Raw genomic sequence first — 25527 nt, forward strand, 5'->3', positions numbered from 1 at the left:
AGAAAAAAAAAAAACCTTTGCCTGGCGCAGAAACCTGCCTGCCAATGACAAAGGGAAGGCTCCCCCATACAGGCTCTGACGGGTGAGTCAGCTGGGCATTGCGCGGCTAATCAGCTCTCTGACGTCAGCACAGCTCTATTCCAGCTCCATGGAGTGGAAATGTCAACAGAGGTAAAGAGAAAGGCCAGAAGAGACATTTCTTTCCTCCTCCAAGTCCCAGCACAACTCAGTGGGAAGCTCAGACCCAGGGGTCCTCTGCCACCAGCATCCCTGTTCTCAGGGCTAGAGAAGGAACAAGGGTAGGGTCATGGGGTTGTTCTCCTAGGGCAAAAAACTTTCGAAGGTATTCATAGCAATCAGTCTTTCAGCACCATAGAAACAATCTCTCAATATCCTTTTATTAATTAACAATTTAGCAATACAGTTCAGTTGGAAATAACTAGTGAAATAGCTGGCTATAATAGTTAGCCAGTGGCTAAATCTCAGATACAGTGCTCCCCCAGCTGCAGCCTCATGACATCCTTGGACGTGTCATTTCCCTTCCAGGAAAATCTGGAAAAACGAGAAATGTTCAGTATCTCCTCAGACTACCAAGAAAATGACCAATTATCAAATCATTACCCATTTTTTTTTAGTTCCCCAAGCATTTTTTAAGCATTTATGATATTCAAGGAATAAATGACAAGAGAGACCTTACTAAGGCAGGGCAACTGGGTCTGAGACACATGATACCAACATTCACTTTTTTAAATTTTTTATGCCAACATTTAGAGGGCATTGGTCGTCCTTCAGTGGCTAGAGGCAACTGAGCTCAATAGGTAGCAAAAAATAATTAATAGAAATAGAATGCTACGGGACAGCTAGATGGATAGAGCACTGACCCTCTAGTCAGGAGGACCTGAATTCAAATCCAACCTCAGACACTTAATTATTTACTGTGTGACCTCGGGCAAGTCCTTTAACCCTATTACCTTGGGGGGGGAAAAGAAAAGAAAAAAGAAAGAATGAAAAAGAAAAACATTGAACATTTCCAGGCTGCAGGGTCTCCTACAACTGGATACTAGATAAGCTCTTCCCTGGCTTGGACCCTGATCTCCCCTGTGCTGCTTGAACTTGGTGCCCAGTACCCCAAGAACAAAAATTGCTGATTAGTTTTGAGAGATGGAGAGTGGTCTTCAGAGTCAGGAAGACGTGGGTTCAGGTCATGACTTTGACACACCCAATAAATGATCCCCTCAAAATCATCTAGCTCACTGTCCTAGACAAATCTCTAAGACGAAATGGTTCAAATGAGTCAATAATAACAGTCGTTAACATTTCTTAAGCCTCTACTGCGTTACACGCACTATGCTAAGTATTTTATTACTGTTACCTCGTGGGATCCCTACTACAGCCCTGGAAGGTAGCCGCCCCATTTTATAACGGATAAAAAATCAGAGTTAAAGGACAGGTGATGACTTGTCCAGGGTCACACAGCTGTTGTAAGAGAAGGAATTCAAGCTCATTCCTGTTTCTGGCTCCAGGCCCACAATTCCCTCCTTATGGGAACTCACATCCCTGAACACAAATAAATGTGACCCTATTCTTTCACCAATTCATCTCCATACTTTTGAAACAAGGTTCTTTAGGGTTGATTGTGCAAGGGAAGAAATGTGGGCCTTAAGTCACAAGGAAAGTGGGGTAGGAGAAATTTACCTGAAATTTGCCCTTCCCACTCTGGGCCTCAGTTTCTTCATCTGTAAAATGAGGGCACCCCACCAGACCACTTCTAGAATCCTTTCCTGCTGTAGCTGGCCTCCCTAGTCCTGACCCCAGGAGCAGGTCACACTATTGGCTGGGGGTGGGGAAGCAGCTCTGCCCTGTCTGGACTGGGGGGCAACGGGCAATGGGCAGAGCCCAGACCGGGGCAGCCAAGGCCCATGATTTCCCACCCACCCCTACCCCCACAGGACTCCACATCAAAGCTGTCTTCCTGGGTGTAGCCTCAAGATAAACGGGAAGATTAAAGAAGGAACTCCAAGTTGGGCCAGCGGCTCCTCGCCCAGGACAGTGACCACAGGAGCCTTGGGTGCCCAGCCGGCTCCCGGCAATGTGCTCTCCCCACAGCCCCTCTGGGAAGGGAGGGAAGTGAAGGGACCCAACCCTCCAGAGTGGGAGCCCCCAAGACGAGGCAGAGGGGAGATGGGGTGGAGAAAGGAAGGGACCTGGTCCTCGAGGGTGGGAGTCGGGGGGGTGGGGCATCTGAGGAGCTGCTCAGTCTGGACCTTGGCTAGGCCACCCCCCATCCATGATGGAACCCACACCCACAATTAACCCTCTGCTGCCGAGCCTGTGGCTGGAGGCCCAGGCAGCCCTTCCTTCTTGGAGCCCGGCCCTGGCCACTTCATTGGGGCTTGCTCCCTCCAGCCCAGGAGCCTGTAATGAGGCTCTCCTGGCCCCCAGCTCCCTCCCCCATGCCCCTACCCCGGGGAAGGTCTGTAATTAGAGCAGTGGGGCGAGGCGGGAGAGGCTCAGACAATGTCATTTGACCTGGGATGAGACATGCCTCAATTGCTAGTCTATGTTTTTAATTTCTTTCCCCCCTGGTGCCGTCACATATACAAAAACCAGAGACCGTTTAACCCTTTCCTGGTGAGGCCCAACTTCAGCTGCTTCTTTGGTGGGATCCCTTTGACAAAGCACCCATCAATCAGAAGGCATTCATATCTGCGGGGCCAGACCCGGATTCCAACCGGCTCCCCCATCCCCAGGGAGTCGGGGCCTGGAAGACATCCTGGAGCCCTCTAATCAATTAGTCAACACGTGGATGTCCCTAGAAGACAGGTTATGTTGGCTTCGGGGCAACGGCCAATTATATCCATACATAGACGAGACACAACATATTTATTATATACTCTTGCAGATGAGTGGCTGGGAGAAAGGAGCTGGAGCAGTCTTTCCCCGGGGATAAGCTTTTCGATTCCATTAGATTGTAAGTTCCTCGAGGGTAGGAATTCTCTTTTGTCTTTCTTTGTCTCTCTAGATCTTGGCACAAGCCTGGTATGTAAGAGGCTCTTGTTGTTTGTCCTTCGTTTTATTTTAATTTTAATTTTATTTTTGCAAGGTAGTGAAATTAAGTGACTTGCCCAAGGTCACACAGCTAGGTAATTATTAAGCGTCTGGGCCAGGATTTGAACTCAAATCCTCCAGACTCCAGGTCCAGTGCTCTGTCCACTGTGCCACCTAGTTACCCCTTGTCCTTCATTTTCAAAGGAGATCATGACATCAGGGCCATGACATGGTCATGAATGGGATTTGAGTGAGGGGGGTGCTGTGCTAAGTCATCAGCCTCAGTTTCTTCTCCAGAGCTGAGTTCAGTGGCCAGAGAGGAATCAGGACAACTGGAGATGGTCCTGAATGCGAGGTAATCAGGATGAAGTGACTTGCCCAGGATCACACAACTAGCAAGCATCAAGTGTCTGAGGTCAGATTTGAATTCAGGTCCTCCTGACTCTAGGACTGGTGCCCAATCCACTTAATAAGAAAGTCTCTCAATAAATATGGGCTAGGGGGAAGACAGGTGGAGCACCAGACCTGGGATCAGGAGGATTTGAGTTCAAATCCAGTCTCAGGCACTTAATAAATACCTAGATGTGTGACCTTGGACAAGTCACTTAACCCCATTGCCTTGCAAATAAATAAATAAAACTGCTGGCTGACTGACCCTGGGCAAGTCACTAAGCCTCTCTGGCTTCTAGGCCACATTGAAACTAGTAGCTGCATGCTCCCATTGGTAAAGGAAATTTCCTCTCCATCCTGACGAATCATCCATCCATCAGATATAGACCTTGATGAGATGGGGTTGGGGACATTTTTGGAGGTGGAAGGTTCCAACACACAACAGGGTTAGAGGTTCAAATCCCAGTCCCTTCTACTGACTACCTGTGGGACCTGCAGTCCCTAAGGCAGGGCCTATCATCACTGCATCCCTGCACCTAGCTAGGGCTTAGAACACAGGATGTGTTTAATGAATGTTACTTGGTTGACGGATTGAACCCTAGATTTGGAATCAAGAAAGCCTGGACCTCAAGCTCTCCTCTCATGCTTAGCAGGTAGGTAACTTTAAATCGGCCTTCTCCCTCTGAGACTCAGTAGTTGGACTGAAGGACCTTGACAGTCCTTTCCAGTTTTAATTCTACGACCCTTGGAGCCTGGTCTTTGGCTGACCACTTGGGAGCAGGGAGGACACAAGGGAACTCGTTGGAATTGAGCCAAGAAGAGAAGATTTACACACAAAAAAAGAGCTGAAGGCTGAGGAAGACAGCATGTAATCAAGGACTAAGTATGTGGTGTAGACTCTTAAGTGCCTAGGAAGTGGGGGATCACTGGGAGTGGTCAAGGGAGACTTCCTGGAGGAACAGGGCTCCCAAAGAGGGCTGGAATTCAATTAAGCAGAGAAAGGGAGGGGAGGCTGTTCCAGGCTTGGGGGGGGGATGGGGGGGAGCAAAAGGCAAGGCAGGGAAAGAACTTAGCTCTGGGGTCCGATTCAATTCCATTTGTAATGGGGGTTTGTGGTAGGTTCCCCAAGATCTCCCACATGGGTGAGACCATCTTAGGTGGCCTAGGCAGGTGCCAAACCCTCATGACACATTCCACAACTCTTTATTTAGCATCTACTATGTGTCTGGCCCTGGGGGGTATGCCAACATTCCATAGATCTTCCATCTTGTGAATGGAGTTATTCTCTCCAGCATGGCAGATAGCAACCCATCCATCCCTCTTAATCTGATGCCGTCCTCCCACAAGTCCACCACAAGGGATCAACTGCAGGCTCTTGGTGACTTGCCTCCTTCCTCTTCACATCAGTGAGGCGATCAGTAGAGAGCTGGAGCTTTCCCCTTGTCATCCCCCCAACTCTTTTTTCTAGCAGTGCATTTCTCAGATGACTCTGCTCATAATGTGTTGTAGCCTACTGGGGTCTCCCCATTGCAGACCAAAGAATGCCTCATGCCTGCCCTCAAGAAGCTTTCATTCTGCCGGGGGGTGGGGGAAGGGAACAACATTTGGACCTGTAAGGAGGGCAGTTCCTTCACGTATAACATGGGGGTATGGACTTTGGGGCGCAGGGTACAACAATAAATAAAGTATAAGTAAAACTGAAAAAGGAAAGAGCAACAGTAACTAGAAGAGGGCTCTGTGGAGTCACTGAATTGGACCTGGAGTCAGGAAGACCTGAGTTCAAATCCTGATTCAGATACTTACTATCCAAGTGACCTTGGGCAAGTCACTTAATCTTTTCTTCATCGGTAAGATGAAGCAGTGAGATGCAACGATCTCCAGCATTTTTTCCAACTCTAAATCTGTAAATTCTATGAAAGGAAGAAGGCAGAAATCAGGGAAGGCTTCAGGGAGGAAGGGATTGGACTTTAAAAGAAGACCCTGATTCTGAGAATAGAGGAAGAGAAGGGAGCATAGCCTCAGTGGAGGCAAAACTAGGAGACAGAAAAGATGAATTTGGAATCTTGGACCTTGGGTTCTCAACTGATGACCTTGTGAACCCATAAATGGAGCTGGAAAGGGGGGGCTCTGCTACTGTCTATGTGACCTTAGGTAGGTCTCTTCTCCTTCTCTGGGTCTCAGTTTCTTCCTCTGCAAGATGAAGGGGTGGCTGATCTCCAAGGTGCCTTCCAATGCTAAGTTCTATGAGAAGGATGCTCCCAAGGGAAAGGGAATTCCCATAGTCTCCTTCCCAGCCAAGAGGAAGAAGGCAGCCCTGGGGGCTGGGTCTTCCTCCACCAGGCACTCCCTGGGCCCCTTGGGTTCCCTGGTCCCACTTGGGTCTAAGGGCCCTGCTCTCCACTCCTGCAGCACCATAAACCTCCAGGAATCCTGTTCTTGTGGCTTCCCCTCATTCTCCGCATAGCATCCCGAGACTCCCTCCAACCAACCACCACATGCTTGGAGCTCAGCCACCCATGTCGCAGAGAAGCATTAATATTCCAGGCCATCTCTCCCCCCCACCCCACCCCAGCCCTTCTGTCTACTGGAGCAAGATGGGAAGTGAAACTACGTACACATGCTTTGGCTCCGACATGGCCGATAGCAGAGAGGCAGGCACCCCCCCCCCGGAAAGCCTTATATCCGTTCCCTTCGATCAAACCGTTAGCATGGAAGTCTTGGGAACCAGACCAACACTTGGCCATACATTTGGCCTGGACCCTTAAAACACTTGAATCTTGAAAGAAGACACTGATTCTGCGAATCTAAGGAGAGAAGAGAATATATTCCCAATGGAGGAAAGGATGGACTTGTGTGTGTGTGTGTTCTGGACACCTGTCTTTGCTGGGAAGGCCAAGAAGATGGCAGGAGATGAGGGTGGCTAGACTCCAGAGGGCCCTCCCTATGAGGCAACAGGGCTGGCTTCCCCAGCTTCAGAGAGAGGGGCACACCAGGACAGGCCGGCCCGAGGCAGCATGGGGAGCAGGTGAGTCTGGCTGGAGGGCCAGCTGGAGGAAGCTGAGATGAAGCCACAGCTAAGAGAAAGCAGGAAGCCAGGGTGGGGTTCCCAGGCCGGACAGAGGGCCAAGAGGAGGGGCCTGGAGTCCAGGGCTGGGGCAGAAATTCTGGGAAGGAAAAACTGCAACAATTACAGAGAAAAGGAGCCCAGAGAGGAGGAAAGTGATTTCTAAGCCCTCAAGGGACCTGGGACTTCAGAGAATTTGGGGAGGAAAATTTCAACTTGCAAGGTCTTCTACACAAGAAATCATGCCATGGGCCTGGGGGTGAAGGGAGCATAGATTTCCCCTCCATCTGCTTCTATGATTCCCCCATCCAGTGGACCCCAACTTTCTCTTAGGGCTTGTTCACACATTAAAGCCTGGGTCCACACTCTGAGGCACCACTTGCTGAGGTCCCAGAGTATGAGGTCGGGGGTCACACAGTAGAATTTGAACTCAAGTCTTTCTGCCTCCAGACCCAAATCTCTACTCTCTGAGGAACATGACTGCCTAATAAAGACTTCTCTAGATAGATTGTAGAGAAGGGGTTGACCTGGTTAGAGGACGCTTCCTCCCTAGTCTCCCTAATCCTATGATCCTGTCCCTTTCTCCCCTGCTTACTTATATATCCATTATCTCCTTTGATGAACCTTAAGACCCCTGAGGGCAGGCAGGGCCTGCTCATGTGGGTTGATCAAGGCTTACCCACTGGGTCATAGATCCAGCTTGTCTTCTTTCTGCCCTAGGATCTCTTCCATTCTCTGCTGGTGGAAGGAGCTGCTAGATCAGGGTACAACCTCTAGGGTTCTTTTCAGCAACAAGATTCTATTGGACAGAGAGGGAGGTGGAAGGAATCGTTGATTTAAAGATGCAAAAGACTTCCAAGACCAATGAGTCCACCCCATCTATGCCTGAATAGGCAGTTGGAAGAAACTGAGACGAGCAGGGCAAAGTGACTTGGCCAAGGTCACCCAACTAGTCAGCAGCCAATCTAGATTCAAACTCCAGTTCTAACAGTCCAAGTGAGGTATACTGCAGCCCCAAGCTACCTCATTATTTAACCATCTAGTTGTGTCCGACTATAGATCATAGCATGCCGATGTAATCTTGAGGTTTTCTTGGGAAGGATACTGGAGTGGTTTGCCATTTCCTTCTCTAGCTACTTTACTGAGGAGGAAACTGAGGCAAACAGGATGAAGTGACTTGCCCAGGGTCACACAGCTAGGAAGTATACAAGGTCACATTTGAACTCAGAGCTTCCTGACTCCAGGCCTCCGAGCCACTTAGCTGTCCCCAAAACTACTGCTAGTTCCTCACAATACTGGAAGGCAGGTAGTTCTGGTATAATTATTTCCATTTTACAATTGAGGAGACTTTCTCTGACTCCAAAACCAATGAGTTTTCTTTCTCCTGATCCACCCAGCTGATCTAGTCTTGGGAGGCTTTTAAAGGACCCAGAATGCCTCCACAACCAGGCCAGAGATCTCCCAGAAGGCAGAATCCATCCATGGTGAGAGAGAACAAAGGCCTGGTCTGAACCCTGGAGGTACAGTGTCTAATCTCCAGGATGGGTGTGTTTTCATTTCTCAGAAGTTCCTGTTGTAATACGCCAAAGCTTGTTTTTTTCTCTTTATGATTCGGGCAAACAAGGCGGGTTTACTTTGGGTGACCTTCTCGTTATACCCCTGCCTACTTAAGGTAAACACCATCTCTGCCTTGCACACTCCTCCCCTTTCTTCTCTCCTGGGGCCTGGGTGATGCCAAGAAGAGAGGCTCAGCGAGGTCTGGCCTTGACTAGAAAAATGGTGGTCGCGGAGCGATTTCTTTGCCAGGGCTGAGAATCTCCCTAACTGGGCGAAGAGACACCCACTTCATCCAGACATTGATTCCTTACAGAATTTCTAAATGAGGGAATCTGTAAAGTATCTAAAGTCATCTAGTCTCACCTTGTACCTGAACCAAGATCACAGAATTGGAGTCAAATGGAACTTCAAGGGCCTCTGAATCGAACGCCTTCATTTTGCAAACAAAGAAACTGAGACATTGTGAGATTGAACATCTTGCCCAGGGTAGAATTTGAACCCAGAACTTACCATCCCCATGACCAAGGTGCTCTCCATTATCCTTCTGACAGCATTGCCAGCCAATGATCCCCTGGTCTCTGCTCTCAGACCTCCAGAGAGGAAGTCCTCCCTTGAGGCATCTCTCATTGTTGAACACGTCCTATGTCTACAGAACTAAAAATCTCCCACATCTCCCATCCCCATGTTCCCTGTTCTGCCCTCTGGAGACAAGTAGAGCAAAACTAATCCCTGTTCTATATGACAACCCTTCAATCAATCAATTAACAACTGCTTTTAAAACATCTTCTGTTTGCCAAAGACTGGCATAAGTGAATACAAGATAAACACCAGGTTATTTATTTCCACTGGGGAGACTAGTGACTGGGGGAAATGAAAAAAAGGGTTCCTGTAGGAGATGGAGCTCAGGCTGGAAGGAAGCTAGGGATTCGAAAAGGCAGAGGATTACACAAATCAGGATGCCCACGATGGAAGATGAAATGTTACATGTGAGGGTCAGAAAGACACAAGGTCGGTTGTACCAGAGAGGACATGGGCGGGGAGGCAATGTGTAACAAGCCTGGAGAAGCTTCCCCTAGGCTCCCTGCCAAAGCATCTCTTCTTTGGGATGAAGGCCATGCCCAACCCTTTCACCTGCACCCCCAGGACCGTCGGGATGTGTTCCAACTGTCATGGTTCTCCCTAAAATATGATGCTCAGGTCTGAATATAGGTGTGGTCAGGACAGAGCAGCACCCACAGAACCTTAGGGTGGCCAGAAGGGTGTTCAGAGATACTCTGATACAACCTACTCATTTGACAGGGGATGCTGTGGAAACTTGGAGACAAGTGATCTGCCCGGGGTCTCTCAGAGGCAATGGGGCTGAGGCTGGCCCAGAGCTCAGGTCTGCAGGGGTACACGAAGGCCAAGGAGCAATCCCAAGCAGGCTCTCATCTGTCCCTGGCTGGCAGATGTCTCTCTAGGTGACCTTCAGAGTCACTCCCATGGGGCTAGGCAAGCAGGAAGCTTATCTCTACCCTTCTTCTCCTGCGTCATATGTCTGGGCAGGGATGACTGTATGCAGAGAGCCCTCGCCCCACAGCTGGGCCTGCCAGTGTCATCTTCCAGATGCTCCAGAGCCAAGAGCCAGAAGAGGTTTAGGTTAACCGGGGTTCCTGAGTCTCTTCTTAGGGTCAGCTGGGAGGATTATCAGGGCTCCCCCCCCTGCCTCCCCTGCCCCTTCTGATCCAGAGAAGGAGTTAGAATTTGGGGGCCTGAACCAACAGGGGAGAAAAAAAGCAGAAACAGAACCATAATTCAAGAATAAAAAAGAGGAGATTCCATGAACAGACTCAATTCAATTCAACAAACTTTGAATGAATAACCCACTTTCGGTCAATGCTGTGTAGACAACAGGAACATAGAGACAAAAAGGGATTAATACCTGTCCTCAAGGAGCTTACAATCTACTGATGGAAATGCCATGAAAAATGGGGGGGGTAGGGTTAGATGGACCCTCTGGAATCATGAATGCTCTGACCTCAAATTCCCTCTTTTCCCCTGGATTCTTTTTGGATTCTCCTTAAGCGAGAGAGCAACTCTATCCTAAGCTCATCCTCTTGCAGACAGGAGGCATCCGGGCCAATTCAGGATGATGCTCAAAATGGGCCTGGGAGGAGAGGAGCGGAGAAAAGCCTCCTGCCAAGTTTGGAAGCTATGTATATAGTGGAATCTTTTATTGCAGTAATGTACATTTAAAGCTTGTGTGATAATTAATATGGATATATGGATGACATAGTTATATATGTACAAATATATATTGGATTGTTTCTGATTGGAAGAGAGAGGAGGGAAAGAGAAAAATGGCAGACTCAAAACCCTTACAGAAAAAGGATTGTTGAAAATCGTCTTTGCATGTCATTAGAAAAATAAATAAAGAAGATATTTTTTTAAAACTTATATAATGTTCGGGGTTTTTCCTCTTTAACCCAACATTACAGGTGTAAATTTTAAAAGGAAATAAAAGTGGCTTCTGTTATCCAAAAATGAAAGAAAGAAGGGAAGGAAGGAAGGAAGGAAGGAAGGAAGGAAGGAAGGAAGGAAGGAAGGAAGGAAGGAAGGAAGGAAGGGAGGGAGGGAGGGAGGGAGGGAGGGAGGGAGGGAGGGAGGGAGGAAGAAAAAGAAAGAAAAGAGAAAGAAAGAAAATTCCTCTGTTGAAATATCCAGGAGACTATTTTTCAAAATCCCAACCATATCAGAGAAAGTGAACCAGGACCTGGCTGGGGTGGAGGCAGGCTGGCTTTGGGTATAGGGAGGTAGGTGGCTTTCTTCAGGCTGGCTAGTTTATCTCAATGACTCTTCTCAGCCCTGTGAGCCCTCCACCTCTGCCCGGCCCTGCCATGACTCCCTCTGCTATTCTCGTTGGCTCTCCACTTTGTTCCTCTGCCCTTCCATCTCCTCCCACATTCCATGCCATCCCTGATTCTCTCTTCTCCCTTTCGCCTTCCCTCTTCCTCTAAGCTCAGGAGTTCATACAGAGCTCCTCAGTCTAGCTTGAAACCCTTCAGACTCCCTACACGTTTCTGCACTTACAAACTGTTTTCAGGCCAAATTGGCTCATTAACTAGCCCTCCACCTTGGCATTTCCTCCCTCAGGGCCTTTGCCTTGGCTGTACCACAAGGCACTGTGCTACTCCCTCCTCACCCCCCGCCTCTTCAAATTCCTATTTTTCCTTCAAGATTCATGCTCAGCTGCGCCTCCTGTTTCCTCAGGCTCCCTTCTCTTCAAACTTTCATAAATCAGAAATACACATACATATATCAGGATTATACTTGACTTGCCTTTATTCTCTGCCTCAATTCCTGCCTTTACTAGCTGCACAACCCCAGACAAGTCATTTGTCCTTTGTGAATGGAGCCTGGGTCCCACAGCCCAAAAGTAGGCGAGGTCTACGAGCCTCAATTTCCTCATCTGTGAAATGGAGGTCATAAATGCACCTGTGTCACAGGGTTGCTTCTAGGCTCAGTTGAGATATTTGTCAAATGCTTCTCAAATTTTAAAGTGTTATTTAAATGCTAACCATTCTTATTATCAATAGAGTTATAGATTCTCTTACACAAAAGCCTCCTGATCCCAGAGGCTGCTTGTGCCATCCCTCCCCATAACTACCTTTTATTTCTTTTGCATATTTCTGTATATACTGAATGTTAAACAGGGAGATGTGTCTATCTCTATGTATAGGGGTTGGACTTAGTGGATAATAATTTCATTAGGACAGTGAATTCCTAGATTAAGAAACAGGTGATAGAGCTCTGGCCCGAAGTCAGCAGGGCATGAGTTCAAATCTAGACTTAGAGACTTAGTAGTCGTGTGATCCTGGGCAAGTCCCTTAACCTCTGTCAGCCTCAATTCCTCATCTGTAAAATGAATGGGAGAATTCACTTCAATATTTTCATCAAAAACCCCAGATGGGGTCCCAAGGAGTTGGACATGACTGAAAGGACTGAGCAACCATCAATGGGGGGCCTCCAGGAGCCTAGCAGTCATAGATTGGATTTGGATTCTGAGAACCTTGAATGAGAGGATAAGAGACAGGTGTAGAAGGGGTCTTACACATACACACACACACACACACATACACACACACACATGCATGCACACACATGGGAGTCAAGCAGGTTACCCTGATGTCTGTTGCATCATGGGTCAAGTTTTCATTACCTCCCTCCCTCCTTCCCTCCCTACACATATTTACATACCCACACACCTAGGACAACTAAGGAGGATAGAGCACCAACTCTGGAGTCAGGGGGACCTGAGTTCAAATCTAGCCTCCGGTAGTTGACACTTATTAGCTGTGTGACCTTGGGCAAGTCACTTCACCCCTGATTGCCTTGCATCCAGGGCCATCTCCAGTCATCCTGATTCGTATCTGGCCACTGGACCCAGATGGCCCCAGAGGAGAAAGTGAGGTTGATGACTTAGCACAGTTCCCCCTCACTCAAATCCAATTTATTTGCTTGTCATGACATCACCACCCTGATGTCCTGTCTTCTTTGAGAACATCACCTATATAAAGATATATATATATATATATATGTATTTATGGATGCATATATGAATGTATATGCATGAACATGGCATCAACTCTTTTTAAAAATTTATTATGACATACATCCTACTTCAAAAACTTCCAATATCATTTCCTTTGAGAAATTAGTGTGGTCCTTAATACTTTGAGAACTAAGACCTTCCCTTCCCATCTTCCCTTTCCTTCCCATGTTCCCTTTCCCTCCCTTCCCCTCCTTTCCCTTCTTCCTTTCCCATTCCTTCTCTTCCCTTCTCTTCTCTTCCCTCCCCTCCTCCTGGGAGCTCCTGCCTCTCACAGACTCCTCCGAGGTACACAAACCAGAGTGTCTCCAAAGGATTAATTTAGATGATTTCCTACTGTGTTCACCTGGGCCCAAATCAAGAAAGAGAGGAAACTCTAATCCTATTTCTCTGAAACTCTGTAATCTTCCCCAATCACTTAAATGGTGCCTGTGTGTCTAATTACAGAGCAGCTGAGGAGGCCTGGAGCCCCCTTTCCAGTTACCCCAGGCAGAAGGGTTCTTTTTGGCCCATCTTCTGGACCCCAGGCCTTGCCTGGGACACCTGCTGAAACGATTGCCCAGGAAGTTCAGACTTTGGGGGGGTGTTCCCCCAAATCAAGTCCCTCACCACAAAGGGGATTTTCCCACTTGGCCAAGTGGAATGAATCTGGGGAGAATGAGTACCAGCTCTCCCTCCCTGCTGCCCAAAGGAGGGGGTTCAAGTGTAGTCTGCTGACTTTAGGACCAACTGAATTTTTCCAGGTCGAAAGCTCATTTTTACAGTGGGGAACAGCAGTTGGGGGTGGCACCCTGAACTTCAGGGTCAGAAGACAAGGAGGGACCTAGAACAAATCCCTTCCCCTTTTGAGGATTAGAAGGCAGGGTTGTTCAATGGCAAAGGCTGGTTGTAGTGTCAGAGGGCTCTTCTGTTTACACCTCCTGGACCTGGGGAGGGAGGGGAAGGAAGAAGCTTCCCTGCCAGTGATGTACAAAAATGGTCCATCCAAGCCCCTCAACAACCCTGGGAGGTAGGTGCTGTTACTATTCCCATGTTATTTTTGAGGAAATTGAGGCAGACAGAGGGAAAGTATTGTCATCTTCATTCCCCATCTGAGGTTCAGAGATTAACTTACCCATGGGTCACCCAGTTGGGAAGGGTCAGAGGTGAGATTCAGAGGCAGACCTTTCTCTGGTGTTTCCTCATTACCCCCATAGCAGTCTAGCTTAATCTAAACAACATGGCCTGCTAGGTGGTGCAGTGGATAGAGCACTGGCCTTGGAGTCAGGAGGATGGGAGTTTGAATCCCACTCAGACATTTACCACTCACTAGCTGTATGAACTTGGGCAAGTCACTTAACCCTGATTGCCTCACATCCAGGGCCATCTCCAGTCATCCTGATTCATATCTGGCCACCGGACCCAGATGACTCTGGAGGAGAAAGTAAGGCCAGTGACTTAGCACAGCCTCCCTCACTCAAATCCAATTCATGTGTCTATCTTGGCATTACTTCCCTGGTGTCATTGTCCTTTTTGAGAACAAAGGACAAAAACATCATCATCATCATCATCATCATCATCATCATCATTATTATTATTATTATTACTATTATTATATGCTGCTGAAGGCTGTGGACCTCCAGGGATATTCTTCTGGTGCTACCTGCTACAGTGAAGGGACTGTATATAGGAGGAAAAGAACTAACTTCCTACTAGGAAGGTCACCCTCAGAGGAAAGGCCACATAGCCAGTTCTTTAAAGTGTGTATGTATGTGGGGTGGGGGGGAGGCAGTTAGGGGCATAATGAATAGAGTAGCACTGGCCCTGAAGTCAGGAGACCTGGGTTCCAATCGGACCTCAGATACATACAAGCTGGGTGACTCAGGGCAAGTCATTTCACCCTGATTGCCTCCAAAATCATACTCATGATAAGAATAATACAATATAGTGTGTTCTCTAGCCCCTGCTTCCCTCAGCCCCTTCTAGAAGGAGCCCTTCGGAAAGTGATTCCTCACACAGTGATGTGGTTCAGATCTGATCAGTTTAATGCATCTAGACATTTACTTCTCAGTTTCAGTGGCTGCACCAACAGGGTCCTTTACTCCCATAGCTGGGCAGATGGCTCCCAAACCCATATCTGCAGTTCTGCACTCTCTTCCAACTGGACAGTTCCATCTGGACTTTATCCCAATAACAGAGGTGGCCTCTTAGATCTCATTATGGTCCCAAGAATGAGTGCTGGCTCTGGACCTGGGTTCAGATCCTGCTTTGGTAAGATGCTTACCACTTGAGTGGCTTTGTGGAAATTGCTTAATTTACCTAGTCTCAGTTTCCTCACCTGTGAAAACTGAAGCTCCTGTCCAGCTCTAGGTTGAAGCTGCTCTGATGTCTTCATGGGGTTCAGAACTGACCTGCCCCTCCTTCCGCCATCATCATTTCTGTTGGCTCTGCCGTCAGCTTCAGCTCTTCTCTCTCCCTCACATCATCCAAGCTGTCACTGGTCTCTATTGATTCCAGTTCTCTCCTCCATCTCGCCAGCACCCCCCGGGCCCCCACCCAGCCAATGAGGCCTAGGAGATTCCTAACAAGTCTTCTCTGTACCCACTCCCCTTCCATAAATCCTTCCTTCTACTGATAGATGCATCTCTCTTGTACAAGGAGCCAGTCATGTTGCTGCTCTGCTCACAGAGCTTCCATTACACCTGTGCTGCCCACCGGACTGGGTTTCTACTTCTTTGCCTGGCATTTGAGGCTCTCCAGAATCTTTGGTTATCTGACTTCTCAGTCTTCTTTCATAACTCTCCATGTGACTCTCCACTCCAACCAGTCTGGCCCTATAGACACTGTCTCTTGTGGTATTCCGTATTCATCTTTGCTTCCCCTTGGCCTAGAAAAGGCATTTAATGTTTGCTGAATGAATGAATGTGTGAGTGAATAAATGAATGAGTGGATAAATGCTTCGTAAGTGAATGAAGGAAAGAATGAATGAGTAAATATGTGAGTGAGTGAACGAATGGCACCCAGTGAGACCGGATGCTTTGGGGGAAGGACAGGCATGGCCAAAGCCCGGCCAGTCTTCTCCAGAACTCCTATTGTCACAAAGGGTAACAGGAGAAGACATTCACACCTTTGGGGAAATCCAGATTCCTAAAAGAACTTGGAGTTCCTGTGTTCATTAAAACCGCGGGCAGCGAGGGCAGAACTTAATCCTATTCATGGTTTCCGGGCAGAAACCCTGCACCCTCCGCCCTCTGAGGCTGCCCTTCCAGAACACCCCGTTTGCTCAGGTGCCCGCTTCTTCTTTATCTCTCCGGGAGATTAGATTGTGCCTGGGAGCTCTTCGCTGATGGAGTGTGGGCCGTGTGTGTGTGTGTGTGTGTGTGTGTGTGTGTGTGTGCGCGTGTGTGTGAGGGTGTGTGTGCATGTGTGTGTGCGTGTGTGTGTGCGTGCGTGTGTGTGTGCGGGTGTGGGTGTGTGTGCGTGTGTGTGCGGTGTGTGCGTGTGTGCGTGTGTGTGAGGGTGTGTGTGCATGTGTGTGTGCGGTGTGTGCGTGTGTGTGTGTGTGTGTGAGTGTGTGTGTGCGTGTGTGTGTGCGTGCGTGTGTGTGTGTGTGTGCGCGTGTGTGCGGTGTGTGCGGGTGTGTGTGTGGGGGGACCAGTCAGGACCTCTCCCTCTCGCTGCTGGCTCGGCCCCGGGCTGGGGGGGCGGCTCCTCTCTGCAGAGGGATTTCTCCAGGTGGGTCAGGTGCCCCCTGGTCTAGGGTGCCCGCAGTCTAGACCAGGGTGCCACGCGGAGGGCCAAGGCAGAGGCCAAGGAAGGAGCCGGCCCCGGAGCATCCATCCGCAGACAGCCGGTGCCGGGGGCCGGGGGCCGGGCCCGCTCGTTTCTGAGCCTCAGTGTCCCCATCTGTAAAGAGAGATTAGGCGGCCCACCGCGGCCCTTCCAGGGCTGCCCAGAGCCGGGCCTTCTCGGGCCAGGACGGGCCCCGGGGAGCTTCAGGGCGGCCCTGGGGGGGCCCGGAGGGGCGGGGCTTCAGCCTCCAATCCCCGCGGGCGCGGAGCCTGCCCGGGCCAGGCCCGTCACGCGGCCGCGCGGCCTCTCGCAGCCTCGAGGGCTCGGGCCGGGAAGCCGCCTTTCGGGGGGCGCTGGAGCCGGGGAGCCCCGCAAACCCGCGGAAGCAGGGACGGCCGCCCCGGCTCTCCCGGGGACTTGCAGCCGCAAGGCGGCGGCTCGCGTGTCCGTGCTCCGTGGGTGCCACTGGCGCGGGGTCCCCCGCCGGGGTCGGGCTGGGCGTTGGGCCCGGCCTCCCCAGCCTCAGTCTCCCGGCCGGGGCGGGCTCCGGCTGCCGCTCCTCGACCCCCCCGCTCCGTGACTTCGCGGGCCCCCTCCTTGCCCCCCGCCCTTTGCCGCGGCGGCCCCTCCTGGCCCGCGGGGGCGCCTCGGGGGGTCGCCCCGGGCCGGCGTCGGGCCGGAGGGGAGGCGGGGCCGGGGCTTTAAAGGGCTGGCTCGGGGGCCGGGCCCGCCTCCGGGCGCCGCGCGAGTCCCAGGCGCGGGGGGCGTGGCGCCCGAGCCAGGCTGGCGGGGAGACGGGGGGAGCGGCGGCCGAGCGCGGAGCCGAGCCGAGCGGAGCCCAGCGCAGCGGCCCGCGGAGCCCCCCAGAGCGCGGCCCGGCCCGCCCGGCCCCGGCGCCCCCCATGGAAGCGCGCCTCGCCCCGGCCCGAGCGGGGCTGCGCGCCGCCCTCCCGAGGCCCCGGCCCCCGGCGCCCTGAGCCGCGCGCGGCGCCCGCCCGGCCCCGGGCCGCCCGCAGCCCCCGAGCCGCGCCATGGACGCCGTCCTGGAGCCCTTCCCCGCCGACAGGCTCTTCCCGGGCTCCGGCTTCCTGGACCTGGGCGAGCTCAACGAGGCCGACTTCCTCAGCAATGCGGTAAGCAGCGGGGCGGCCCGCGGGGACCCGCTCGGACCCGGGTCGGACCCACGGGGAGGGCTGGCGCCCCCCGCCCCGCCTTGTTCCCCACGGCCCCGGGCACAGCCCCCCGACCGCAGCCTCGGCCTGGACCCGCGCCCGCCCCGAGCCGAGCAAGCAGAGGGCCCCCCCAGGACAGAGCTGGGGGACAGTCCCTTATGGGGAAAGGGCGGCAGTGGGCGGAGAAGGCTGCCCCCCCAGGAGGTGTGCCCCCCAGGAGGTGTGCCCCCCCAGGAGATTCCACCCTAAGGCCGATGGGGGGGGCAGGGCGTGGACTCAGTCACGGGAGAAAGTGTTTGGCTCCGGGAGGATCTGCCCAGGACCCCGGGCGGCTTGGAGGCGCCTCTGCTGGGAAAGGAGGCCAGACGGGATCCCTGCGGGCCCCTCCCTCCAGGGGCCAAGTCCCCCCGGGTCCCCCGGGCCACCCAGGCCTTGCTCGGGGCCCGGCCAGCAGTGAGACGCCGAGAACTTTTCCAGAGAGAAGCGGGAGCCCAAGATGGCCCACACAGCACTAGCGGGGGTCCAAAGTCAATGTTAATGGAAGGAAGGAATTAGCCGGGGGTCAGGCAGCGAAGAAGACTCGCTTTTAAGGCAGGTCTGCGTTTTCTTTTTAGTTCTGGTGCTCCTTGTGTGACTTTAGGCAAGTGACTTCATCTCCCTGTGCCTCGGTTTCCCCATCTGCAAAAGGAAGGGGAAGAATTCCAATCAGATTATTCCCAAGCCCCTACCGGCTTTCCAGCAAGGAGATGGTTCTTGTTTTTTGCAAGGCAATGGGGTTAAGTGAGGTGCCCGAGGCCACCCAGCCAGGTCATTATTATTAGGTGCACTCCTGCCTCCAGGGCCGGCGCTCTCCCCGCTGACATGGTCCTTTATTCACGAGCAAAAGAAGCGGAGCCGCCTAAGCAGTTCCATACTGTAGATGGAGTGATGTCTGTCACAACTCTGAGAAACACCAGGGGGATGTGTGGCCTCTCGGGCTTGGGACTTAGTCAGAATAACAGCTGCCGTTGCTAGAATACTTTGAGCTTTGCAAAATGCTTTGCTTCTGTTATCTCATTAAGTCCCCTGTAAGACAGGGCTTGCTTCTCTCCCCATTTTATAGATGGGGATATTGAGATTCAGGTAAATGAAGTGAGTTGACCTAGCAAGGAGTCTGGAAAGTGTGGGAGGGAGGGTGGGGCAGCTAAGTGTGGCAGTGGAGAGAGTCCTGGTCCTGGAGTCAGAAAGACCTGGATTCAAGTCCAGCCTCTGACACTTAATACTTACTTAGCTGTATGACCTTGGATGAGTCACTTAACTCCATGGCCTTGCAAAAATTAAAAAAAAAAAAAAAGAACCCAAAGAGAAAAAAGGCATCCAGGTGCCCAGCCGTTAGCTATTGCTTTTTCCTGCTGCCTTCTGAATGGAAAGGTCTCTCCTCCCAGTTAGGGCGGGCCAGTCTCTCCTGGAAGATCCAGGATCTGAATTAGGCAAGAGTTTCCAGGAGCCACTGCTGCTCTTGGACAACCTGGGGAAAAAACGTTCCTTCGCTCCCTTCCCCCCCACAAAAACACTCAGTCTGGATGAACGGCCGGCATTCTCAGCTCTGCAGTTGTAACCCTCTCTCATCCGATGGCCACTGCCCTAGCTTCCCGGGGTAACCTGGGCATGGACGGGCAGGGCTGAGAGGATGGAGTCACCTCGTGCTAACAGGGACCTGACCGCCTGCCTAGCAGGGAGTAGCAAGGCGCCGGAGGCTCCTGGCTCTGTCCCTGAGTCATAACTTGTTCTGAATAAACTCAGCACAAGATTCTCCCAGTTCTCCATCCAGTCCTCCGTCTCCAAATGTACAGCTGAGTCACGACTCAGTCCTGGGAGTGATCAGATAGTGAGGTCCAGGCTGGGACTCCACCAAAGGGAAAACTGAGGCCAGGAAGAAACCTGCATTCTGGGGTAACCGAGAGGCGCACCTGCTTAGGGTTCTTGGGAGAAGGCCTGGAAGTTCAGGGGTGGGGAGGTGTAGCTGAGGATGGCATCCGAGGGAAAGAAAGAACATTTGCCATGGTGAACACAGCATCAGACCGACAGACTCCATCTCTGCCGCTAACTAGCTATATGGACCCTTGGGCAAAGACATTTCTGGGCCTCAGTTTCCCCATCTGAGAAACTGGGTGAGAGAACTCCCGCCCTAAACTGCTTTTTTAAAAACCAATATTACCTCACTCGATCCTCACAACAACACGAGGTAGCTGCTGTTATCTTAGTGTCTTATTATTACCACAAGGCTTTGAGAAGGTAAAACGAGGTCGCACACACTTTCCAAACCTCAGATGGACTTGTGCTGTCATTGGATGGGGACCTTCCGGGGGAGGAAAGGGCCTTTAATGATGCAGATTGGTATTTTCTTTGCAACTTGAAAGTCTTAGAGAGTTGCTAGGGCCACTGGGAGATTGGGGGACTTGTTCGTGGTCATACAAATAGCCTAGGACACTTGCCACTGAGTAGCTGTGTGACCTTGGGCAAGTCACTTCACCCTAATCGCCTCACATCCAGGGCCATCTCCAGTCATCCTGATTCCTATCTGGCCACTGGGCCCAGAGAGCTCTGGGAGGAGAAAGTGAGGTGGTGACTTAGTACAGCAACCTCCCCATTCAAATCCAATTCATGTGCTTGTCATGGCTTCACCTCCCTGATGTCATGGTCTTCAAGAATGAAAGACATACATCATCATCATCATCATCATCATCATCACTAGAGGAGCTCTTTGTAACTTCAAGACCTCTTCTTTGTCCATTGGGTCATGACTTTAGATTATTCTAAATGTGGTACCTCTTATTAGGACTTCCTCTCTCCAGCCTCAGTTTCCCTATTTGTAAAATGACCACATGGCATCTAGTAATATTTTTGATTCCCTGTACTGAGAAGTCTCTCTCTTCTCTCCAAGGCCTCATTGGTCTAGAAGGGGCTTTAGGCCTTGCATTTTACAGATGAAGAACCTGAGACCTAAAGAGTGGGTTAATCGCTTTGCTCAAAATAGCACAGGGAATAAGTGAAGAATGGGATTTGAATCTGGTTCTCCCAGCCAGGGTTCTTTCCACTCTACCAAATGCAAATACCCTTGAAGGAAAGGAGAAAAGAATTTCCGCTGAGTGAAAGTAGAGAAAGACTATACGCTCTTATGTTGAAATAAGGAGACTGGAGAGCAGAGTATTAACTGGTTCTTTTGAAAATAAGAGCTAGGGGAAAAAAGAAAGCATAAAAATAGAGGCTGGTCTGAGGAATCATGATCCTCTCTCCCCCTTTCCACCTCCCCTTAGCCTGTGAGGAAAGTCCCTGAAATACACCCTTCCTTGATTTCCTTATTGTGCTCCAATGGCTATTGGAGGATTATCTATGAATAGGAATAGGGAAGGACCCAAGGGAGAAGAGAAGAGAATAGATATTAAGTAGGTGGCAGAGTCTAGGTCTTTGGGTCTCCCTGCTCTCCAGGCTTGGGGTGGCTATTGAAAGGAAGTGGGTGGGGGGGGTGAGCAGACCTGGGACCCCCCCCCGCCCAGATTCCAACCAGGAAAGGGCCCCTCTGATCTGGGAAGAGTCCCAGCTGGGAGAATGGGAAGGTAGGGTCGGAGAGCCCCGGCTGCCTATGAGGACTGGAGTGAAAGTTGTTGTCGTAGAGGGGAGCAGCCGGAAGCTGCCAGTGAGGATGTTTACATAGCAAACTCATTAACTTCCCAACAGATGGGGGAGGAGGGGGATGTGAGGGGCAGAGGGATCCAGGATTCGACCCAGGAAAAAGGAGAAAGGGCTGAGGCTGGTCCCAGTGCCCTCAGACTCCCTCCTACCTGTGCCTTCTGGGAAAATTCAAAGATCTAAGGAGCACCCCTGCCCTCAACCATTGAATTATCCATGGAAATGTATAGGAACTTAAGGAAATTAGTGGGGTCTGGGGTGCTCCTATTAAAATGTGAATCCCTATAACCCAAGGCCCCCATAAGGAGGAGGTACCCAGCTGAGGAGATCTGAGTCTCTGGCTTCAGTCTTTATTAGATAGATTCTAGAAGCAGGGTCTTTGATTCCAAATCCTGAGGTTTCCCTCTCCCTCCCAGGGAGAGACCTACTCTCTGGATTTAGGATTGGGGTGCTAGGCTGTTTTTCTTGGCTTTGGATGCTACTTTCCTAAGTCCTGGGTCAAATAGGATGGTATAATTATTGAAAAAACCCTACCTCTTGGGATCCATCTGCAGTGCTTGCTCCCCAACTTTGGACCCCCCACAATCACACACCGTCCAGATGAGCCATTCCAATCGTGTCATTAAGTTCAGAGCTATTCTTAGTGGTAAAGATGGAACTGACTTGAGTCAGACACACTCTTAGACCCAAATCCCCCTTGGGACCAAGGGGAGACTCAAGGGTCATCCAGATTCATTCATTCACTCATTCGTTAAACATTTATTGAACATTCAATATAAACAAAGCACTGGACTGGGGGGGGGGGGGATACAGAGGTGAATGAGAGACAGTGTCTGCCCAGGAGGAACATATTGGCTAACTAGGGAGTTAAGACAAGATCCTTGATAAACGCAGGGTGAGGGGTGGCTAGGTGGCACAGTGGATAGAGCACCGGCCCTGGAGTCAGGAGTACCTGAGTTCAAATCCGGCCTCAGACACTTAATAATGACCTAGTTGTGTGGCCCTGGGCAAGCCACTTAATCCCATTTGCCTTGCAAAAACCTAAAAAAAAAAAAAAAAAAAAAAAAAAAAGACCAGACTTGAGGTAGAATGTTGGCTCTGCCATGTGCTAATTACTTGACCGTGGGCAACTTCTCTGGAAGTCCCATTCCTTATCAATCAAAAGAAGGGGGTGGAGTAGATGGCCCTTCCACCTCCAGATCCATGCTTCTATGATACAAAATGAAGATTGTTCTGGATTTGGGTTCGTCTTGAGGAATAAAAGCTTCTGTAGACTTCTGTAGAATTTGATCTGTGACTCTGGCCTCCATTAGCACTGGGTTCTAACCACTGAGCCATTGGGCACAGCCTTCAGAGCTTGTGACATCCAACCCTTCCCCTTTTCTGTGATTCTGAGCTTCAGTTCACTTGGATTTGAGACCAGGATCCATTTATGAGGTAGGGGTAATCGGCCAGGGGTAAGAGGCTGGGAGTAAGAGGGGTGATGATCTGAGATTTTCCCCAGAGGGTTGGCTCTGGATACAGAGTGAAGTTGTGGCTTTCAAGTCTTGCTGGGGCTACTACATTGGAAGGAGCCCAGTAGAGAATTTGTCTGATTACATTGCTTCTCAGAAGGACCCTTTGGTTACCCCGGACAGACTGGGGCTCTTAATCACAGATCTGTTTGGTCTGGATCTTCCTTCTTTGCTTTATTGAGACCAGATTTCTCTGAATTCCTACCTCAAACAGCAGTGGTGAGTGATCCCAGGATCACTACTGACGGTCAGGAATAGAGACTTTTTCTGACTAAGAGTCCCAAAGCCCAAAAAATTTGGTTAAGGAACCACCAGGGAAATTTCTCTTCTCTCCCAATTTTGCTCTCTTCCTGAGGATGACTCAGCACTAGTGAGTAGTAGAGGGCTCAGGCTCGGGGTCTGCATGATCATGGGGTGTTCCCCAAATGCCTATCTTCACAGTGTGGGGTAGTGTTGATAAATCACATTAGGTTTGGGGTTGGAGGATGGGATTTTGAATCCTTTTGAGACCCCGGACAAACCAATTAACCTCTGTGATGCTCTCATCCTTGATTTATAAAAGGAGGGAGTGGAATTAGATGGGGAAACCTAATAGTTTAGGATGCCCTTGTATGAGTGCCTAGTGAGGGAGAAGCCTTAGAGATCATCTTGTGACTTTAGCTCCAAATTACTGACCTGCTTTGACTGGGAGCCAAGATGCTTAGAAGTTGGTATGTCCCGACCATGTTCCTGGCCCTACCTGAGATCCACGTTCATGTAGCCCCAAGAGTCCAGTCTCATAAGAGGCACTCACTGTATTATAGTGGCAAGACTCTGAAGTCATAGGAACTGGATTCAATTCCACTAAATGCCTGTGTGACCCTGGGCAAGTCTTTTGAATTCTTAGGTCTTCACTTTGTTTATCTCTAAAATGGAAGTGGATGAGCCTTTCTCTGAGGACCTGTCCAGCTCCAAATGTGATATGGAATGCATTCATCAGGACACACACACACACACACACACACACACACATACACACGGGCAGCATCTCTTTCATCCACATCTGTTCCTCCCTGAAGAAAACTTGAGTTCCCTTCTAGCATTCCCTGAATGGAAAGCACCTCCCCTCCTTGATCTTTGGCCTGGCCCTCTCTCTTGCTGATATTCTTGATCCTCTCCTCTAAGAATGTTTCTGTTTATGCCCACATGCATAGGGGACAAGCATAGGGAGAGGGGACAAGCAGAGGTGGGAGGAATATGAGAATCAAGATAGATAGATAGCCATAGAATCATTTTTAGAAAGGGAAACTGAGGCTGGAGAAGAGAAGTCCTAATAAGAGCTACCACTTCTATAGAGCCTAAGGTTTGCAGAGTGTAGCCTCTGTGGACCATTGTGGATAGGGCTTGGGCTGGGGATGGGTCTGAGGAATGGGGAAGGAAGAGAAGAGAGTCAAGGAGGCTGGAAGAGCCTGCCAGGTGGAGTGTGGCCACAAGCTAGGACATTCAGATAGAATGCATTCAGATAGAAACATTCAGTAAAGCGCTTTCTGTTCTTGGATTTTAAAGCCCTGAGTCCCCACTACTTGGCCACAGTTGCTACCCAGTGACACTACCCCAATAGCAAGATTATGTTCACAAATCTGTGAACTCAGTCGGGCAGTCCCAGAATACCTGGCCCTTTAGAAAGCTTTCCCTGCTCTGGGGAAATAGCCTAGAAAGGGTTGTTCCCATCTGCAAGGTGGGACTGGAAATCAAGTTTACTCTAGGGCTCCACCACAAAACCAGTTCTGCCCTCGGGTGAATCCCTAAGGCCCTGGTTGAGAGAGAGAGAGATGCCAACCTTGAAGGGACATTGTGTCTTCTGATATTAATAACCAGGTCTCACATTTACCTGAAAGCACATTTGCGTAGGGTTTTAAAGCTTGCAAAGTTAATTTCCCGTGTCACTCTGTGGGGTAGGTGGTGCTGGATTGTTATCCTCATTTGAGAGAAAACTGAAGTTGTTACCCAACAGTTAGAAAATGTCTGAGGTGGGATTCAAACCCGAGTCTTCTGACCCCAGGGCTAGAACTCTTAAGAGAAGGTTCTCCAATGAGTCCTGGGAGTTAAAGGCATATGGTTCAAATCTTGCCTCTGTCACCTTTTCACTCTGTACCTCAGTTTCCCTATATGTCAAATGAAGAAGTTGGACTAGAGTCCTATGAGTCTAGAAATGATGGTTATTCCTCTAAGGTCAGGGGAACAGGTGACTCAGCCCCTCTTGTTGAGCTGAAATAAAAGATGGCCCTGATGTCAACTCCCTGTAAGGAAGGGATCTCCCAGCCTCAACAAGCTATCATCCCAGAAGTCACACCGGTGATCTGAGTGACCTTGGGCAAGTCACTTGCCTTTCTGGACCTCAGTTTCACATTAAAGGTGGGGATTGGACTAGATGAGAGCTAAAGCCCCTGTTCACTCTAAATTCTATGCTTTTACTTCCCTTGGGAAGTTTTGGGGGTGACCTGCTCCCTTCTAAGGGAAGCTTGATTTGCCCCATCTCTGTAAGGTACAGAGAGGGTCTGGAGTGGCCCATCCCAGATTTGATCTCAAACTTGAGGATCTCCATTATATAACATATGTATTATATAATGATATTACCCTGAGTGGTCACAGGAGCATGACTCCCGTTGGAAGGGTCTGCCTTCGAGTGGAGGGCCCCGGAGCTCAGGCCCTTGATCTGCCCCTGCTAGGGAACCAAGGCCCATTAGGAAAACAACAGGACCCAAACCTCAATCT

The 25527-nt window shown here is 50.3% G+C and overlaps 1 protein-coding gene and 1 long non-coding RNA gene across 3 annotated transcripts in view; one reads left to right on the forward strand and one right to left on the reverse strand.

Annotated features, from left to right (window-relative positions):
* Nucleotides 1-394: 394 nt before the first annotated feature.
* LOC141516559 (uncharacterized) lies at nucleotides 395-8744 on the reverse strand. 2 transcript variants are annotated; one of them, XR_012476745.1, is made up of 4 exons: nucleotides 8570-8744; nucleotides 7182-7301; nucleotides 5242-5348; nucleotides 395-552 (listed from the first exon to the last, which is right to left on the reverse strand). It is a non-coding gene; the product is annotated as an uncharacterized LOC141516559 (long non-coding RNA). The 2 variants fall into 2 exon arrangements; XR_012476744.1 differs by lacking the exon at nucleotides 5242-5348.
* Nucleotides 8745-17425: 8681 nt separating this feature from the next.
* The window catches only part of CREB3L1 (cAMP responsive element binding protein 3 like 1), a 54268-nt gene continuing 46166 nt past the window's right edge, over nucleotides 17426-25527 (forward strand). The window contains exon 1 of the mRNA XM_074230545.1: nucleotides 17426-17551. Coding sequence (XP_074086646.1) covers nucleotides 17450-17551 — 102 coding nt within the window. The 5' untranslated portion in view covers nucleotides 17426-17449. The remainder of the gene's footprint in view (nucleotides 17552-25527) is intronic.

Source organism: Macrotis lagotis, chromosome 3 (genome assembly GCF_037893015.1).
Source record: "Macrotis lagotis isolate mMagLag1 chromosome 3, bilby.v1.9.chrom.fasta, whole genome shotgun sequence".
NCBI lineage: Eukaryota > Metazoa > Chordata > Mammalia > Peramelemorphia > Peramelidae > Macrotis > Macrotis lagotis.